Genomic DNA, 21,705 nt, shown 5'->3' on the forward strand with positions numbered 1-21,705 from the left:
TTGCTTTTTGCAGGAGTTGTACTGTTGAATGAGACCATTCATTTTACAACAGTATACTAGAAAAAAAAAATTCCAAGTGAGGTGAAATTGTAAAAAAAAAAAATACAATTCTGACATTATTTTTTTTGAGAATTGTTTTTATGGTGTACATTTTGTGGTAAAAATGACCATGCAGTATGATTCTACTCATCAGTAGGATTACGGCGATACCAAACGTCCTTTTTTTTGTCATTTTAGTGATGAAAAACTGAAGTTTGTCCCCATTTTCCGAGACCTGTAGCATTTTTCTTTTTCTTCCAATAGAGCTGTATGGTAGCTTATAATTAGTACCATTTTGGTTTAAATATGACTTTGTGATCACTTGTTGCGACATTTTTTTTGTGGGAAAAAAACTTACACTTGGCGTTCTTGATTTTTTTTCAGTTTACGATGTTTTCCGATCTAGCTAACTGTTTATATTGTTTGATAGATTAGACTTTTCTGAACGCGGTGACACCACGTGTGTATTTTTTTAATATATATATATATTTTTCAATGTGGGGAAAAGGGATTGATTTGAACTTTTAGTCGCGCCAATGGGAGGAGGTAATGACACGCTGGCATGACGGCGCTTGTGAAATGCCGCTGTCTGATTGACAGTGGCATTTAACATGTTAACAATGATGGGCGGAGCTCCGATCCACCCACATTTGTTAGCGGCAGGTCGTGGCCCTAATACACAGCCATCGCCTGCCGGGTATGGGGCTGGCTCGCTGCATGAACCCCCTCCATACACTTCCGGCTTGAGCCGTTTATATACTTGTATTTGAATAAAAGTTTATATACACACTGCACATACACATGTACAGCTCCTTCAAAAATGAAGAGACCACCACATCAAAGCCCTGTCATGGGCAGCCCAATCTCCAGACCTGAACCCCATTGAAAACCTCTGGAATGTAATCAAGAGGATGATGGATAGTCACAAGTCATCAAACAAAGAAGAACTGCTTACATTTTTGCGCCAGGAGCCGTGTGAAAGACTGGTGGAAAGCATGCCAAGACGCATGAAAGCTGTGATTAAAAATCATGGTTATTCCACAAAATATTGATTTCTGAACTCTTCCTGAGTTAAAACATTAGTATTGTTTTTTTTCTAAATGATTATGAACTTGTTTTCTTTGCATTATTTGAGGTCTGAAAGCACTGTTTTTTTTTCTAATTTTGACCATTTCTCCTTTTCAGAAAAAAATACTAAATGTATTGCTTGGAACTTAGGAGACATGTCAGTGTTTTATAGAATAAAAGAACAATTTACATTTTACTCAAAAATATACCTCTAAAGATAAAAATCAGACAAACTGAACATTTTGCAGTGGTCTCTTAATTTTTGCCAGAGCTGTATATGCGCACACTGCACGTACACATGTAAGTTTGCACACACTGCACGTATACATGTATAAACACACACTGCACGTACACACGTATGCATGTATATCAACACACTGCATGTACGGTACACACCAGACTAACCTTTCTTCAATTCCTCTTGACTCCTGCAGTTAAAGAAACTTTGAGATCATGGTTAAGGTTACATTCACATTTGCGTTGTGCGGTGCTGCGTCGGCGACACAACGCAAACCAAAACGCATGCAAAACGCATTGTTTTGTGAGGCATGCTTCCTTTTTTGGCATGATTTTGGATGCAAAAAAAAATGCAACTTGCTGCGTCCTCTGCGCTCAGACGCGTGTGCCAAAAAAGACGCATGCATCACAAAACGCAATGCAACGCATGTCCATGCGCCCCCATGTTAAATATAGGGACGCATGCGTCGCTGCTGCTGCGCCCGACGCAGCCTGGCAGAACGCAAATGTGAACATAGCCAACATGACTTGATGTCAGCAAAGGTCCTTAAGCAGTCTTAAGGGAATAGTCTCCCACCCCCCTACAAACTTTTCCAGAATGCTGTAGATAAGCCCCTGATGCTGGTGGGCTTAGCTCGCCTTCAATTTTGGGGGTGACAGGTTCCCTTTAAGTTCCTGCAGCCTCCTTTTGGTGACATCATGGTCACGTGACCGTGATGTCACCAAAGATCCTTAAGTTTTTTTTAACCTTGGAATAGAAATACTTGGAGCTCCTAAGACGGTGGGGTCCATCTGACCAGTTCCCCAAAACACAATTTCTTACTGTAACTATGGCTTCTTTTTTGAATAGGGCTTTTACTTCAAACAAAAATTACTCCAAAAATCCTGTAAAATCATGCTAGGGTTTATTTTCTGGGTAGCTCTTATGTTAGGGGAAACACGGTACTTTAATCTACATGTTTGCCGATCAGTGGTTCTTTAATAGGCTGTTCAGACAGGCTAACTGCACTTTCTATGCACACAAAACAATGACATGATCGTTCTCTGCGCATGTCCTCGGCGAAAATGATGATCTTTAAGCAAGCTTGAAAATAATTTTACCCAACAAACAGGTTTTTTGTTCATCAGGTGATCGGCCGCCTGTTTACATTGTCCGATTATTGGGAAAATAGCTCTACTTGGAATACTCATTCCCTGTAACCAGTGTAAATGCGCCTGATGCTGTGTATGCGACTCCCCTGTCAAACTCTGCAGCTAGACACCCAACATATTTTGGAGACTGTGCTAGTTTATCAGATTTTTAGTGCACGCAGTCTGGACAGTATAGGTAGGTCTCCAATTGATTCCCTATAAGAGAACAACGTCCTTTGCTGCACCAGGTTATTGAAATCAGGAACTTTGTCAGACTGCAAATTGGATATAAAGTGGCTGCGACTTGATACACAAGAATTAGCTCATATCATTTTCTTTCTCAGTACAAATACCCTAATAACAATGAGTTCTGCTCAGTGTCAGGTCAGGACCAGTAAAGATTCACAATGTACTGGTAGGTGACTGGCAGTAATCTGCAGCTGAGCTTTGTCAGCCTGTGACTTATTGAGTTGCAGTTTGACAAGTAATGTATTGTGTCCAGCACAACTCTCTATGGATTGGGTCTTAGTACTTGCTGGCAAGTAAACCAGATGCTCCACTGAGGGAATGGGACAGATATGTACATCTGCAGGAGGCAGACATTGCAGTACTCAGTGCATATCACATAAATGGCATGTCTGGATGTCTCAAGAGCCCCCTTCTTTGTGTCGATGACCCTCAATTCTCAGGACTGGACATTGGCACAAACCCCTTATCTCTACTACCTGGGCAACTTTATTGCTATGGCCTCCTGTAACTTTCAGATAAATCTGTCATCCTGTGATGCAGCAATCCATCCTTGTGGCAACTGCAGTGTATGCCGAATAAACATAATGGGTGGTCTGCTGGGTGGATTATTAAATGTCCAAAGATAGGTATTTTGACTAGGGATGGGCGGACTTTTGGGTTCAGCTGAACTTTATAAAAAAAAAAAAAAGTTTGGGTACTAAAACGGTTCTCGATCCCCATTCAAGTGAATGGGGCTCCCAAACATCCAGCGGTTTCCATGTTGTCCTCTGTGTGACACTGTGGGAAATACCGCCTCTGACCTGCAGTTACCTTACTGAAGTCACACCCGCTGGGTATCGCAGACCGCTGAAGGCTCCTACTCTGTCAACAGAGGACAGCGTGTGAACCAGCGGCTGTGAAAAGGATACCGCCGATCAGGCGTCTACTACTACTCTCGTCATCATGCACCTGGTTTTGTTGATGGCAGTGAGAGCAGGCGACGCTGATGAAAGTATTCAGGAGCCGGCGCATGTACATAGTTGGAAATATGTCATTTACATAAATAGTGCAGTGCTAATAAATAAACAAAAGAAAAAAAACCTTGTGTGGGGCCTCCCCTTATTTTTAATACCCAGCTGCAGGAAAGCAGACAGCAGGGGTCTGGTGTTCATTATTCTGGGAAGGGGGCAATAAACATAGAGCTTCCCAGGCAATCAGTATCAGATCACAGCTGTCTGCATAGCCTTTACTGGTTATTAAAAAGTGGTGACTCCAAAAAATATTACGTGGCGTCCCCTCTATTTTTAATAACCAGCAAAGGTTAAGCAGACAGCTGCGGGCTGATATTAATAGGCTGGGGAAGAGGCTATTGATATTGGGCCCCCTTCCCAGACGAGTAACCCTGGCCCTCCATTAGATGCGCTAATCCTGGATCTTAGCCTTGGCTCTTCCCGATTTGTCCTGGTGTGTTATCCAGCAGGGTAATGGTTTTGGGGTTGGTATCACCTGTCTAATGTCCACTGACATCAAGCCCAGGTGTTAGTAATGGAGAGGTGTCTATTAGTGATGACCGAGTATACTCGTTACTCGAGATTTCCCGAACATGCTCGGGTGTCCTCCCGAAAAATTTTTAGTGCTCGCAGTTTTCGTTTTCTTCGCTGCAGCTGAATGATTTACATCTGTTAGCCAGCTTGATTACGTGTGGGGATTGCCTAGCAACCAGGCAACCCCCACATGTACTTATGCTGGCTAGTAGCTGTAAATCATGCAGCTGCGTCAACAAAAACTAAATCTCCGAGCACTAAAAAATACCCTGAGACCCCCTGAGCATGCTCGGGAAATCCCGAGCAACGAGTATACTTGCTTCTCACTAGTGTCTTTTAGACACCCCCATTACTAACCCTGTAGTAAAAGCAATAAACACACAGAGAAAAGTCCTTTTAATTGTAAATAGCGCTTCCCGACAATTACCCTCTCTTACCAATTTATTACCTTTAAAATAAAAAAATAATCAAAGGGGTCCGCCATAAATCCATCAAATGTCCCACAACGATCCCCCGACTCTGCTACATCCGAAATGCAGTGCTGAGTGGTGACATCAGTAATGTGACCGCACAGCAGCCGGAACACAATGACAGCAGCATGTGAATCCAGCTCCTGCAATGAGCGCTGACGTCCATAAGCTTATCGCAGTTCATTGGCTGTGAACTGCATTAACCTTACTGACGTCTGCGCTCGCAGCATGAGAAATTTATCATGCTCCGAACAGTGACATATTAATCTTTATTTGTTTATAGCGCTAACATATTCTGCAGCGCTTTTACAGTTTTTTTGCACACATTATCATCGCTGTCCCCGATGGAGCTCACAATCTAAATTCCCTGTCAGTATGTCTTTAGAATGTGGGAAGAAACCGGAGTACCCGGAGGAAACCCACGCAAACCCTGGGAGAACATACAAACTCCTTGCAGATGTTGTCCTTGATGGGATTTGAACCCAGGACTAAAGCCCTGCAAGGCTGCAGTGCTAACCACTGAGCCACTGTGACATCTGTAAGGTTACCGCAGTTCATCGGCTCTGAACTGTGATAACCTTACTGACGTGAGCGGTAGTCACAGCAGCTGGAACCACACGCTGCCGTCAGTGTATTCTGGCAACTGTGCTGAGCTGTCATATTACTGATGTCACTGCTCAGCACTGCATCTGGATGTTTTAGAGTATTCAATCGACATGGGATGGATTTACAGTTGACCTCTTTGGATTTTTTTTTTTTTTTTTTTTTTTAAGGTAATAAATGGGTAAAAGAGGGTTGGGGAGTGCTTTTTACAATTAAAGGACTTTTTTCTGTGTGTTTATTGCTTTCGACTACTGAGTTAGACTGATTGACACCTATGTCATTACACAGCTGAGATCAACCCCAAAACATTACCCTGCTTGCTAATGCAGCATGGCAAACGGGAAGAGCTAGGCAAAGCTCCCGAATTTGTCCATCTAAAGGTTGCGCCTTTCCTGGGGTGGCTTCGGGCTGCTATTTTTAGTCTGGGGGGTGCAATATCCATGGACTTTCCCAGCCTGAGAATACTGGCCCCTGTCTGCTTTACCCTGGCTGGTTATCAACAATAGGGAAGCCCAAACACCATTTTTTTTTTCAAATTACCGTACTTATGTAAGTAAAAAAAATTAACTGGTGGGATAGGACCTCTATTTTTTTATAACCAGCCAAGGTAAACAAGACGGCTAAGGGCTGCAGCTGTCTGTTTTACCTGTGCTTGTTATCAGAAATAGAGGGGCCACAACATCTTTTGTGATTGTTTAGTTTTGTTTTTTTTTTATATTGTGCTGGCTAATCACAGCCATGCCAATTCATGGCATGGTTATGATGGAGCCGAAAGTTAACACACCAAAAAGGCTTGTTTCAAAAAGCTTTGTTTGGGCTGCCGAACCCGAACAGTAACACAGACTTCCTTGTTCGGGGGAAGTGTACGAACTTTACTGTTCGGGTTTGCCCATCACTAATTTTGACCTCACTGGTAAACTTCACCAAGACACCTCCATAAGACATACCAACATAACGAAAGATTGTTACAAAATGTCTTGCTATTTCTTTTAATCTGCTGAGTCTCTTGACTGCTTCCTATAATGTGAAATTCAACACTATTGTGCGGTTCTGTGCTGGAGACAAGTACCAGATTGTCGCTATTCAATACTTGTAGCACTCTTCACTACAGTGCTTCAGGTGCGCAAGCGTCTCACTTCACTCTAGTAGTGTTATTATAGGATTGTGTTATAATCAGGGACCCCCTATACAGTAGGGAACAATTCTCATCGTCTGCAGAAGAGAGCTGACATCTGATGTCGGTATATTGTCATTTCTCTTAGGATCGTGGAGATGGCCATCTTCCAAATATTGCCTTCTGCTTCTGATGTGATCCATGCACATTGATAGCATCAGATTAATGTCCGTGTTCTCTGGCCCTTAAAATGATTATCAAGTTAGCTGCAGGAATATCCTCTCCACATGGAGACTGCCCAGACCTCTAATATCCTGTCATCTGTTTATTTTATTTTCTGTTTATAGCTCTTGGTCGGTGCGGTCCCCTCCCCCTCCTCTTCCTCTGCTGCTCTTTCACGCAGTTTCCATGTCCTCCTCGCTTGCCATCTTTATTATGTCACCTTATGTTTTCCCCCCTTGCATGCATTCCCTCACTCCTTCCTGTGCGTTCATTCAGTGTCAGCGGCGCAGTAAGGAAAGTGCGCACGTGAGAAAATGGGAATAAGCATCCACACGGGGGGCGAGTGCGGGACCCCTGGGGTGTGAGTGCAACTATGTACCTGCTACCAATTGCTAATATATCTTCCTTTTCCCGAGCATTCACAGAATATGTACCATAATACTATATATTTATGGCAAGTGGGATGGCAGGAGAGACTCTCCGTAATGGATGTTACATTACACCCTTCTATACAGATGCGTGTCAGTAGTGTCCGGAAGGGCCAGCTTGTCCTGTACTCGCTATCATCATCTCTCTGCCCTCCCCATTACACACCTATTTGCTGAGACATATCTTATTTTATCATAACATTACTTATTGTTTATATTAAGATTTTGTCGCTTGTTTTCTATTTTTTTATGCCTACATAAAAAGGAAATGATCTGAAATCTTGCACTTTTTCGCACTGGCCACTAAGCCTAAAGGCCCACATACACCTTAGACTGCTAGCCATCAGATGGTCAGGAGAGATGTCGGTCACGCATGTGCAATTTCAATCACATTGCTCTCCCTGACCTAAGACGTTAGCCGACGTGTCAGTCAGTGGCTTTTTCATAGAGCGCACAGGACGTCTCGTCTGGGTATCGCCAGCTTTATATTACGGTATATTAAACGCCTATTCCCTGCTCTGTACAGAACGTTTCTGCGATCCTCCATCAGTGCAGACCAAATTACAATGACAGGCGACACCTTTGTACATTCACAATAGGTGATGTCACAGCTCACCTCCTCCCTCTTCATTCACAATGACAAGTCAGTAGGGTCATTCATTCTTTTGATCCCTATGTTCATGTGTTTGGCTAGTGTTAGATTTGCAAAATGTATATTTTTTATGTATAGATTTTAAGAAAAAAAAACATTACCAATATGTAAAATAAATATGTTTTACATAAAAACCTTGATTAAACAATCAGTCATTTTCATGGTGGCTGAGCACTTTAGATATGTGCTTTCGGCTTACAGCTTTTTATCCTGATCCCCCTCCCTGAGGCATGCATGCTTAGCTCGGATGAGCATGCATGTGTTCTCAGAGGGGGAGTGAACTGCTGGCAGAGACCCCTGACTGCGACATTTCTCGTGAGATGGATGGATGACTGGCCCCACCAAGAAAGGAGGATTGGGCTGACATTCATCCAATGTGTATGTCCACCTTTATTCTCAGCTTGCTGTCTTTTTAACATGGCCAAATGTTGCTTCCCCAAGTTACAGGGCTCTTATCACAGAACCATATTGCCTCCTTTCCGACAATGGCAGCTAACACCCAGGTCAATAATGGTATACAGGGGTCTGTACATCAGACACACGGACATTCCAGCCAGTGTTCACCATCTCCTCTCGGATGGCTTACTTGTGTAATCCCATCCACCCTCCAATGCCCCACTTGCCCGCATCCTGCACCACACCCCCAGTGTCTTTGTACTGCCGTTAGCTCTCCCTCCCTGTGTCTAGGCTATTATCTCATTCCCTTTGTCTTTCCGAGTGAGAGTGGATATGACACACGGGGGAGGGGAGATCATGCATTATTCTAAGCCAGCAACGCGAATATAAAAGCTGTAGAAAGTTGGGCAGGTCGCGGCTCCTAGTTAATACAGCACCTGACTGCTTCTCTGCGCCTTTATGGAGCTCTGATTGCAATCTGCTGTGAGAGCCAGCCGTCTGTGCTACTTAGCTGGCGCAGCGCCCTCGAAACTTTCTACCAGCTGAGAGGGGGCAAAACCAATGAGCCATAGGGCATGCTTTTTATTAAAGCAGAGTCAAAGAAAGCCCCGAAACCACTTCAGCTGCTGTCAATGCCCAGCCATTGCCAGAAACCCCAAGGCTACTACCGTAGCAGAACAACTGCCAAGCGCCATAAATCTGAGCCTTACTGTGACGCAAAGTTTCCTTAAGAGCTTAATTTCTGAAAGCTCCTGTATTACTCCACCCCACCCAAAGTGCCGTGTTCCCCAGCGAAACCCACTGGAGGTAGCGAGCACTGAGATAGGAGTGCGATGGTGATGAATGAAAGGCTCTGCGCCGTGTGTGGGTTGTTGGCGAGCTGCCATGTCTGTGGGGATCATAGAAATTATTGATGACACTGAACACTTGTATGCATCCACACAGCTGACTCAAGACAGAAAAGACTCGCAGCCGCCGGAAAACTCCCGGCCTTTCCCCCACTTACTTGTTTCATGCTGGTGAAAGTTTTAGGAGAAGTTTAGTCATAGGTCTCGAGTATGGTGCAGGGAACCATTGAGTCAGGTGTCCGCGTGTAGTTCTGTGTGTAACTTGTCATCTAACCATCATGTGCTTTATGTGCACGACTGGCTGTCATATAATGGTGTGTTGTACCTCTGTACCTGATTCCCATATTTAGCAGGAGTAGTAGCGCTTCACCCATTGCTACACAATGCGGCATTTATTTTCCTGCCTTCGGTCTATGAATATGCCAGCTTTGTGGATTGTAATGTAAGCAGCCGTCTGCAGCACAGACTTCAGACTTCCTGCACCAAAACTCTAGTTTCTTACCATAAAGACATTTCAGATTCTGTTTGTATTTTTTTTTTTCACAAAGATTTTAAAACTGAGACTTTTTTTTTCTCTTACCTACAATGCTGTCCACCAGCCAGTGAAATCACTGTCGTTACTTAAAGGAGTTTTCCTTACTTCAGAAGTTATCTTTGGGCCTGGGGTGGGGTAATAAAAAAAAATATTCAATACGTCCCTCCTGGAAAGGAGAACTCTTCCAAATTTAATACAGTGAGCCCTGTCCGTTTTGGGCAATCCATAGCCAAAGGAGGTGTCACATGACTGCTGCAGCCAATCAATGGCTGATGATCGACTGCAGCATTCACATTCCATGCGAGGAAGCTTCTTTAGGTTAAATAGGATGTGAAGGCTGCATCAGTCGCATGTCACCCCCACTGGAGCCCACCCTGGACACATTGACAAAAACTTTAAAACTAGGGGAAAACACCTTTAAATATGAGCTTTGGTGACCCAGTGAGACTGTGTAAATGCTATACCTATATTTTACTAAGTCATATGATCAGATTGGCCTAAAAATGGTCGACGTACTGATAAAGACATGCCCCAAGAGACTTGCAGCTGGAATCGCAGCAAAAGGTGGCGCAACAAAGTATTAAGTTAAAGGGGCCGAATAATATTGCACGCCCAACTTTTCAGTTTTTGAATTTCCACAAAAATTTAAAATAACCAATAAATTTCGTTCAACTTCACAATTGTGTTCCTCTTGTTGTTGATTCTTCACCAAAAATTTACATTTGTAACAACGAAAAATTGGAGTTGATGTCCATAAATATTAACAATTTTTATTGGTTACACAAATTACAACCTAACCATAACAATATTTGACGAATCATACTTCAAAATACATTAACCCCTTAGCGACCGCCGATACGCCTTTTAACGGCGGCCGCTAAGGGTACTTAAACCACAGCGCCGTTAATTAACGGCGCTGTGGAAAAAGTCCATAGCGCCCCCCAGAGGCCGATTTTCTCCGGGGTCTCGGCTGCCGAGGGTACGATCGGGGTCGGTATTACCGACCCCTGTTTTGCGATCGCCGGTAATTAACTGTTTACCGGCGACCGCACAAAAAAAAAAAAAAAAAGTAAAGTGTAATTCTCTGTCCTCTGATGTGATCGCACATCAGAGGACAGAGAAATAGGGGGATTCGGGGACCCTAGCATACTCACCTAGGTCCCTGGATCCTCTTGCTGCTCCTCCTGGCCGCCGGCAGCAGAACATGGCGGACGCATGCCCAGTGCGCCCGCCATCTGTCTCCATCTGCCGGCCGGCAGGAGAACAGCAGTTGGGGCTAAAATTAGGGTTAGGGGTAGGGTTAGGTTAGGGTTAAGTTAGGGGTAGGGTTAGGTTAGGGGTAGGGTTAGGTTAGGGGTAGGGTTAGGTTAGGGGTAGGGTTAGGTTAGGGTTAGGTTAGGGGTAGGGTTAGGGGTAGGGTTCGGTTAGGGGTAGGGTTAGGTTAGGGGTAGGGCTAGGTTAGGGGTAGGGCTAGGGTTGGGGCTAAATTTAGGGTTAGGGTTGGGGCTAAATTTAGGGTTAGGGTTGGGGCTAAACTTAGGGTTAGGCTTCTTTCACACTTACGTCGGTACGGGGCCGTCGCAATGCGTCGGCCCGACATACCGACGCACGTTGTGAAAATTGTGCACAACGTGGGCAGCAGCTGTAGTTTTTCAACACATCCGCTGCCCGATCTATGTCCTGGGGAGGAGGGGGCGGAGTTACGGCCACGCATGCGCGGTCAGAAATGGCGGATGCGACGTACAAAAAAACGTTTCATTGAACGTTTTTTTGTGCCGACGCTCCGCCAAAACACAACTGATCCAGTGCACGACGGACGCGACGTGTGGCCATCCGTCACGATCCGTCGGCAATACAAGTCTATGGGCAAAAAACGCATCCTGCGGGCACATTTGCAGGATCCGTTTCTTGTCCAAAACGACGGATTGCGACGGAATGCCAAACGACGCAAGTGTGAAAGTAGCCTTAGGGTTAGGGTTAGGGTTGGGGCTAAAGTTAGGGCTAGGGTTGGGGCTAAAGTTAGGGTTAGAGTTGGGATTAGGGTTAGGGTTTGGATTACGGTTGGTATTAGGGTTAGGGTTGGCATTAGTGTTACGCTTGGGATTAGGGTTAGGTTTGGGATTAGGGTTGAGATTAGGATTAGGGGTGTGTTGGATTTAGGGTTTTGATTAGGGTTATGGTTAGGGTTGACATTAGGGTTGTTTTGGGGTAAGGGTTGTGATTATGGTTAGGGTTAGTGATTAGGATTATGGATGAGGTTGGGATTAGGGTTAGGGGTGTGTTGGGGTTAGGGTTGGAGCTAGAATTGGGGGGTTTCCACTGTTTAGGTACATCAGGGGGTCTCCAAACACGACAGCCAATTTTGCGCTCAAAAAGTCAAATGGTGCTCCCTCCCTTCTGAGCTCTGCCGTGCGCCCAAACAGTGGGTTACCCCCACATATGGGGCATCAGCGTACTCGGGATAAATTGGACAACAACTTCTGGGGTCCAATTTCTCTTGTTACCCTTGTGAAAATAAAAACTTGGGGGCTACAAAATCTTTTTTGTGAAAAAAAAAATATTTTTTATTTTCACGACTCTGCATTCTAAACTTCTGTGAAGCACTTGGGCATTCAAAGTTCTCACCACACATCTAGATAAGTTCCTTGGGGGGTCTAGTTTCCAAAATGGGGTCACTTGTGGGGGGTTACTACAGTTTAGGTACATCAGGGGCTCTGCAATCGCAACATAATGCCCACAGACCATTCTATCAAAGTCTGCATTCCAAAAAGGCGCTCCTTCCCTTCCGAGCTCTGCCGTGCGCCCAAACAGTGGTTTACCGCCACATATGGCGCATCAGCGTACTCGGGATAAATTGGACAACAACTATTGCAGTCCAATTTCTCCTGTTACCCTTGTGAAAATAAAAACTTGGGGGCTACAATATCTTTTTTGTGGAAAAAAAAATATTTTTTATTTTCACGACTCTGCATTCTAAACTTCTGTGAAGCACTTGGGCATTCAAAGTTCTCACCACACATCTAGATAAGTTCCTTGGGGGGTCTAGTTTCCAAAATGGGGTCACTTGTGGAGGGTTTCTACTGGTTAGGTACATCAGGGGCTCTGCAAACGCAACATAATACCCGCAGATCATTCTATCAAAGTCTGCATTCCAAAACGGCGCTCCTTCCTTCCGAGCTCTGCCGTGCGCCCAAACAGTGGTTTACCCCCACATATGGGGTACTAGCATACTCAGGACAAATTGGACAACAACTTTTGGGGTCCAGTTTCTCTTGTTACCCTTGTGAAAATAAAAATTTGGTGGCTAAAAAATCTTTTTTGTGGAAAAAAAAAATATTTTTTATTTTCACGGCTCTGCATTATAAACTTCTGTGAAGCACTTGGGCATTCAAGGTTCTCACCACACATCTAGATAAGTTCCATGGGGGGTCTAGTTTCCAAAATGGGGTCACTTGTGGGGGATTTCTACTGTTTAGGCACATCAGGGGCTCTCCAAACGCGACATGGCGTCCGATCTCAATTCCAGCCAATTCTACATTGAAAAAGTAAAACGGCACTCTTTCTCTTCCAAGCTCTGCGGTGCGCCCAAACAGTGGTTTACCCCCACATATTGGGTATCGACGTACTCAGGAGAAATTGCACAACAACTTTTGTGGTCTAATTTCTCCTGTTACCCTTGTGAAAATAAGAATTTGTGGGCAAAAAGATCATTTTTGTGTAAACAAAAGCGATTTTTTATTTTCACGGCTCTACGTTATAAACTTCTGTGAAGCACTTGGGGGTTCAAAGTGCTCACCACACATCTAGATAAGTTCCTTAAGGGGTCTAGTTTCCAAAATGGTGTCACTGTTTAGGTACATCAGGGGCTCTCTAAATGTGACATGGTGTCCGATCTCAATTCCAGCCAATTCTGCATTGAAAAAGTCAAACGGCGCTCCTTCACTTCTAAGTTCTGCGGTGCGCCCTAACAGTGGTTTACCCCCACATATGGGGTATTGGCGTATTCAGGAGAAATTGCATAACAAAATTTATGGTTACATTTCTGTTTTTACACTTGTGAAAATAAAAAAAATGGTTCTGAATTAAGATGTTTGCAAAAAAAAGTTAAATGTTCATTTTTTCCTTCCACATTGTTTCAGTTCCTGTGAAGCACGTAAAGGGTTAATAAACTTCTTGAATGTGGTTTTGAGAACCTTGAGGGGTGTAGTTTTTAGAATGGTGTCACACTTCATTATTTTCTATCATATAGACCCCTCAAAATGACTTCAAATGTGATGTGGTCCCTAAAAAAAAATGGTGTTGTAAAAATGAGAAATTGCTGGTCAACTTTTAACCCTTATAACTCCCTAACCAAGAAAAATTTTGTTTCCAAAATTGTGCTGATGTAAAGTAGACATGTGGGAAATGTTATTTATTAACTATTTTTTATGACATATCTCTCTGATTTAAGGGCATAAAAATACAAAGTTTGAAAATTGCAAAATTTTAAAAATTTTCGCCATATTTCCGTTTTTTTCATAAATAATCGCAAGTAATATCGAAGAAATGTTACCACTAACATGAAGTACAATATGTCACGAAAAAACAATCTCAGAATCAGCGGGATCCGTTGAAGCGTTCCAGAGTTATAACCTCATAAAGTGACAGTGGTCAGAATTGCAAAAATTGGCCTGGTCATTAAGTACCAAATTGGCTCTGTCACTAAGGGGTTAAGTATAAGAAAACGAGAGGGATGAAGGTAGCAAGAAGATGGAAAAACACAGCGTGCATACTCCTAATGCCAAATGTATTACTCTAAAGTGCATAGTGCAACTAATAACTGGGCCCAGGACCGAAGCACTGTAATGCTTCCACAAAAAATCATGAGTCAATTACTATAGACAGGTACGCCGAGCCCTGCGCACAGGCTCAAAGACCGACAGTCAGAGGAAAATACGGGAAAAGAGTACGCCCATTGTCCTTACCCAGATAGTGGCAGATAGGATGCTCCACGCCGTGGGCCCAGTTATTAGTTGCACTATGCACTTTAGAGTAATACATTTGACATTAGGAGTATCCACGCCGTGTTTTTCCATCTCCTTGCTACCTTCATCCCTCTCTTTTTCTTATATTCAATGTATTTTGCAGTTTTTTGACAAAAGCAGCCTTGCGTGTTCAGGCGTGTTCACAGAGGTTTTCTTTCTTTCTTTTTTTTAACGTTGATTCCGCTCTAAATATACATCTAAAAAGAAATACTGCAAATCTGCTTCCAGCAGGCAAACATGAGAAAAGGCATATAGTGCCCATCGTGTGTTTTTTTTTAACTTGTTAGGAAAAAGCATGATGTCAGTTCTTTGGTGCTTTTTTCTTTCGTAGAGTGCCACAAAAGCAGAGTTATTTATTGGCCAGTTTTGGTGAGAGGTGTATGTATATATCTACTATATAATTGTCTAAGGGTCACATCCGTCTGTCTGTTTGTCTGTCTGTCTGTCTTTCTTTCTGTCACGGATATTCATTGGTCGCGGCCTCTGTCTGTCATGGAAATCCAAGTCACTGATTGGTCATGGCAAAACGGCCACGACCATTGCCACGACCAATCAGCGACAGGCACAGTCCGGTGGCAACATGGCCGCTCCTTCCTCCCCGCAGTCAGTGCCCGCTCCATACTCCCCTCCAGTCAGCCCTCACATAGGGTTAATGGCAGCATTAATGGACCGCGTTATGCCGCGGTGTAACGCACTCCATTAACGCAGCTATTAACCCTGTGTGACCAACTTTTTACTATTGATGATGTGTATGCAGCATCAATAGTAAAAACATCTAATGTTACAAATAATAATTAAAAAAAAATGTTATTCTCACCGTACGAGACTGCCCAATATACTACGTGGCTGGGCAATATACTACGTGCCTGGGCAGTATACTACGTGGCTGGCCAATATACTACGTGGCTGGCCAATATACTACGTGGCTGGGCAGTATACTACGTGGCTGGCCAATATACTACGTGGCTGGGCAATATACTACGTGGCTGGGCAGTATACTATGTGGCTGGCCAATATACTACGTGGCTGGGCAATATACTACGTGGCTGGCCAATATACTACGTGGCTGGCCAATATACTACGTGGCTGGGCAGTATACTACGTGGCTGGGCAGTATACTACGTGGCTGGGCAGTATACTACTTGGCTGGGCAGTATACTACGTGGCTGGGCAGTATGCTACGTGGCTGGGCAGTAGGCTACGTGGCTGGGCAGTATACTACGTGGCTGAGCAATATACTACGTGGCTGGGCAATATAATACGTGGCTGGGCAATATACTACGTGGCTGGGCAATATACTACGTGGCTGAGCAATATACCACGTGGCTGAGCAATATACCACGTGGCTGTGCAATATACTACGTGGCTGAGCAATATACTACGTGGCTGAGCAATATACTACGTGGCTGAGCAATATACTACGTGGCTGTGCAAAATACTCCGTGGCTGGGCAATATACGCCGTGGCTGGGCAATATACTATGTGGGCTGGGCAATATACTACGTGGACATGCATATTCTAGAATACCCGATGCATTAGAATCGGGCCACCATCTAGTTTGTTAATCAAAGGGTAAAAATATAAACTCCACTTAAAAAAAACTCTGTAAACAAGACCTTTCAGGAAAAGCAACCGTCCTTCTCGTGGTTGTTTCTACACTTGACAGTGGCAAAAGGCTTTAGGAGCATCGTCTGAACTTTAGACAAAGAAGGGGAGGGGATGGGGGTCTTTTTTGTTTTTCCAAAACGCCCCCATGTTCCCCAGAAAGACTGTTCTGTAAAGGTAAGTGGTTTTGCTGTACGTACAGACAGAACAGTGCGACTACATCTGGTTTTATGGACTTTTAGGGTTGGTCATTTTGGTGTGATTGGCCGGAGCCATCAGTGGCATATGGTGTAGGTTGTGTTGTGCCTCAAATACTTATCAATCTTTTTTTTTCTATTATAGGCAAATGGCATCAAAATTGGACCACAAAACCCAATGCCTGGGCCAACCGGACCGCACAATGCAGGACAAGCTGGTGGCAGCTGTTGTTGAACCTGCGTTTTCTTTTTTTTTTTTTTTTTTTTGTTTTTTTTTTTTCCATCTGAGGAGCCTCCTGTGGCGCCTTACCTTGTTCATAGGCTATTTACATGTACTTTTACCTATTACCCTGCCCTTCCTCCAGAGTTTCAATGTTCACTATAAAGAGAAAGATTTTGGAAATTGTATTCATACTGTATCTATTTGCTTTTGATTTCTAGGTTTATTGATTGTGGTTGTTTAAATGTCGTCTTGTTCCCCTAAGAACTGAATTATCAACACTAAAATGTTTTCATAGTATTTTAAATGGTTTGTGTAGCTAGGATTCACAGATCTGAGGTCGCCTGTTCCAAGGGACATGACACCCAATAATAAAGGACATTTGGAGACGCCTTTTTTCTCTCTACCAATATGTTTTTAATGAAGGAAATGGGACATTATTGAAGAAATAACGTTGATGTGCATGTTACAATAAGTGTTTATTATTTCCATGAGAGCTGCCTGTACAGGAATGTCTGTTTTATAGGTGGACCCAATTCTGAGGTCATTGGAGGGAACGTTCCCACGGGCCATATCCGCTGCCGACTTTCCACCATGGAATTGCATTGCAAAGGATGATATGTGGAGGAACTCCTTTGCTTTTCTACAGCAATGATTTTCTGTGGATTTTTTGCCCCGGACAACTCCCATGAGAATCCACCCTTGGGGTAATTTTGGTTTTGGCAAATAAAGCTTATTCATTCTCCAATGGCATGCAATGCTCTGATAGACTTTGAGCGGCCGTTTTCCGGATTTCCTGATGAATGTGACCCTTTGGATGATGGTGGGATCACACTTGTGCTTGGCTTATAAAGAGCCGTGCACCAGTGTCATCATCACATGAGAGATTCTTATTCCTTGGAAGTAAAAAATGAAGTTTCCTTTTCACGGACAAGTCGAGATCTTGAAAACCAAACTTTGCATGACACAATGAATATTTTTTTATTTGTTAAAACCGATATCCCTTTAACCAATGTGTAACAAGGCGTAGGACGGTTGATTTTAAACAGTTTGTTTGTTTGTTTTTTTTTTGATGATTTGGGCACGATACGCAAACTGCCAAGTGGTAATGTCGCATGTGAAGATCACAGACTTCCCTTAAGGGAGAGCCTTTAGTTCACTGCTCACAACACTGGGAAGGAAGAAGTGTTTTTTATGTTAAATATTGGTGGACATGAAAAACGGCTGTAGCCAAAATGTATCCATATCCAATTTACTCATGTATAGTGTGCATATTCCTGACATATAATGCTGCCAAACCCATACAATCAAGGCGATAGAGTGAACACAAAATTGTATTAAACTGTTAAATTACTGGAGACAATAATCCTAATCTGCTCTAATCCTGCTTTTTTGTCATGAAGTAAACCACTCGTATTGTCATTACCTGAACTAGTGAGAACATTAATGTGCTTTTCATTTAAAGGGACTCGGTCAGCACAGAACAGCTGTTCAAACCAAGCACAGGCGCTCGGGGCACCCTTGGTGTGGCCAAACATTTAAGTGCACCTTCCCACCTACTTGTTTTCCCTCTATCCAGCTCTTCAATCCCCCTCCTCCTTTTTATTGGCATTCCTGGCATCATACAGCCATATAAAGGTGACAATAGATGCACACCAATCTAGTGGAAACGTGCACTTAAATGTTTGGCTACACCAAGGGTGCACCAGGCCCCTGTAAAGGTTTGAACTGTCATTCTGTGCTGACAGGGTCCCTTTAATTTTCTTGCATTGTTATTTTGCACATCTTATTGTGACTGAAGTGACTTGGTGTAATATTGGGGTGACCGTGCTGATGATATGTGCTGCTTTTACATGGCCTGTTTATGCATTTGAAAAGGACACTGCAACTTTACTTCCCCAGATAAGTGATTTGTAGTCTGATGGCAATAGCAAAATAGTGAGCCTAGTGTATCACAAATAGGTCTTAGTGCCCATCGCAGCCAATCAGGGCTCTACTTTCGGTTTTTAAATTGTCCAATGAAAAAAGAAAGCTGTGCCGTGATTGGTTGCTGTCGACATTTGTTGGCTAGCTTTGATAAACTACCCTATCCCTATTGTTCCCCATGTATGGACTCTGGGTAACCGGACTGGATTTAAATGCCTCTCTCTCCAGTTTTGCCAATTCATACCAAATCATCTGCCACTGGTTTGCTTTTGCCAACCTGAATAAAAAAAAAAAAGTACAACTTATCAACACATAGGATATGATTAAATTGATCATTTTTAAGTAGTGTTGTTTGTCTAGAAAAGTATGGCTGCTTTTTTCCAGAATCCACGCTGCCCGTGTCCACAGCTTGTGTGTGCGCAGCTCATCCCCCGCAGTACTAGACACAACCCGTGACAGGCGCTGTTTGTGGAAAGAAAAGCAGCCGGGTTTTTCTAGTCCTGTACCTCTGTATGTGTATATGAACATGACTTTCCCGGAGGTCCACTTAGACACTAAGAGAAATCTAGCAGTTGTAGCTCCATATAAGTGGCCAGGCCCCGTCCTCCATCGTGATCGTTGCCGCCACTATATGTGCACTTTAATGTAGGATACATTCCAGATTCGTGACCCACTGTGGTAGAAGATAATGGGTGTGCTGGACGCAGGTTGTAACCATGGAGGATGCAGCTAGTTGTTGCCCGGAGGTACACGGCAGGACTGGCAGTGGTGTGTTCAGTATTGTATACGCTGCAGCGACTCCCCGAATCTACACTCCTTCCATTTTCTTTAGCATCATGAACTTTGCGTAGGTCATGTCTGTAAATACATGGGATATTTTTATAACTCAGAGTATGTTATCTCTAATTGCTTTCTCTTTAATCCTGGCATGATCATGGTTTACTGCTACTGGAAATCCTTTCTTTTTGCCTTATTATTGTGCTCTGTGTTTGAAATAAAGATTTCTTTCACTGTAACCTTGTGAGAACTTGAGGTTGAAGGAGTTTTTGTTTGTGACCTCAACCTAAGGCACCACCACTTCGTATGGCGTCACATCTGGGGAGGGAGTACCGCGTGCTACACATATCCTGGAGAACTGATCCTTTATGCTTCCCATCATCCATTCACACAGGTATCACACAGCACCAGCTCAGTGATTCCTCCTAAAAGAGAATCTGTCAGCAGTTTATTGCTTTGTAATCTGAAGGCAGCAGGAGGTAGGGACCAAGACACTGATTCCAGGGATGTGTCGCTTATTAGGCTGTGCGTTGTTTCAACACGCAAAGTTTATCAGCAGGAATTGACTGCCAGACTAGCTCCCATGTGCATCCAGGTCCAACCCTGCCCCCAGCACTGATTTATCAGCTCACGGTTGATATACAGCGTACGCAAAAGCTATGCTGTGGGTAGGGTCAGCTTTCTGAGCTCTGCTACATCTAAAAATTGTGTCACAATCGCTGCACCCAGTAAAGTAAGTGATACATCGCTGGAATCAGGATCTTTCTTTACATTGTGCTGCTCTCAGTTAAAACCTGGTGACAAATTCCCATTAAAATCATCAGTTATGGTAAATGTTAGAAAGAAGAGGTACAAGTAGAAATATTCACCTTTACCCAAGTCATGAAATACAGATCAGTAATTGTCCCATCTGTGGCCATGTGACATGTACCTAGTAATCGAGAAGTATAGCTGGCCATACATTTGATAGACAAGTTGGCTAAACAAGCTGATTTGGATGGGAATTGCTGAGGATGTCATGTTTATGATGATGATTATGATGTTTATGATGAATTTTTTTTTTCCCACCCATGAAATAAAGCGATATAAGAGGGGGTCTCACAGCAACTAATGCCCCATTGGAGTGGATGAATATCCCCCGGGGGGTTAGAGGGGCATTCGGCCAATCACTTTCTCAGCTGAGCCGATTTTCTGAATGTATCGCTTCAACACATTATACCATAGGTCATTGTCAAAAGCTGGCGTCAGCCGTCCCATGCTTTACACGCGGCGTATGTGGACGTACATGAGTAAATGCAAGTCCCTTATAATAAAGCCTAATTCTAGTTAATGCTGTATTTTATTTATCTTTACATATTGTAAATAATGTGTAAGATGACGTGCCTTGGTGTATATGCCAAGCTAAGGTTGCAATGAGTTTCCATTCAGTTTCTTTGTATTGCGAGCTTCTGCGGATCATTGCTATAGGGTTTGCTTCGGCATGTTCATCCCAGTCCAGTGACTGCTTTAATCGTACAGTTTCTTCCTTAGCATACCAGTTGAAGTAGATGTGTGCCAATGGTTTGGGAAACCTGCCCCAGTCTGAGGAGCCGCGGCGACGCGCGTCAGGGAGTGATTATTCCAGGCTTTTACATATGGAAGGCTATATATTTTTCTTTGTGTTAAACACAATCTTAAGTTTTTCATCTAGATCTTTGTTCAGGTGGATTTTGCAATGTGTCCGAATATGACGTCATAAATGTAAAACTAAAAACTAAATAAAGTACTTTTTTCTTAATATTGTAAGCCACCTCTCTAGTAACTGCTGTTTTTTCGATTGTTGGTGTATTCCAGCCGTATCTTGGATATGATCATCTGCTTTATCATCGGCTCCATTGTCCGTAGGGTGCATTGTTATTGGCCTATTATCACCGAAAATGATTTTATTGAAAAAATGTTCAAAGTGATTTTGCCGCTCCCTACAGCTGTGTCCTATAGGGATCAGACTTCTCAACCTGTCATTTTTTTTTTCTGTCCGTGATGGCTTATGAAGCAATGTGGTAGAAATCCGGCATCTTGATTTTCTCCATTATTTTTCTTGGAATCTGTTGCAATAAAGGCAAACCCACTTCAGGCCCTTGTCCTCCTAATGTTTCCCTCAAACTAATGTCTGGAGTAGGAAAGGTAATGTTAAATGTATCTGTATTTCTATTTGGCCACCTCTCCTTCCTATCAGATGTTTATATACACTCCTCAACATTAACCCCTTCACGACCTTGTGGGTTTTCGTGTTTTTGCTCCCTTCCCATACCTATAACTTTTTTTTTTTTTTATTATTATTCTTTGGTCAATATGGTCATGTGAGGGCCTTGTTTTTTTGTGAGACGAGTTGTACTTTTGAATTACACCTTTTGGTTTTACTATATAATGTACGAGGAAAAAACATTCCAAGTGCGGTGAAA

General features: G+C 43.3%; 1 protein-coding gene across 1 annotated transcript in view; it reads left to right on the top strand.

The window, feature by feature from the left end:
- RAB2A (RAB2A, member RAS oncogene family) overlaps positions 1–21,049 on the top strand; it is a 162,748-nt gene extending 141,699 nt beyond the window's left edge. Inside the window, exon 8 of the mRNA XM_069731387.1 lies at positions 16,487–21,049. Within this exon, the coding sequence (XP_069587488.1) occupies positions 16,487–16,576 (90 nt within the window). The 3' untranslated portion in view covers positions 16,577–21,049. The remainder of the gene's footprint in view (positions 1–16,486) is intronic.
- The last annotated feature ends 656 nt before the right edge of the window (positions 21,050–21,705 follow it).

The sequence above is a fragment of the Ranitomeya imitator genome, chromosome 6 (assembly GCF_032444005.1).
Source record: "Ranitomeya imitator isolate aRanImi1 chromosome 6, aRanImi1.pri, whole genome shotgun sequence".
Lineage (NCBI taxonomy): Eukaryota > Metazoa > Chordata > Amphibia > Anura > Dendrobatidae > Ranitomeya > Ranitomeya imitator.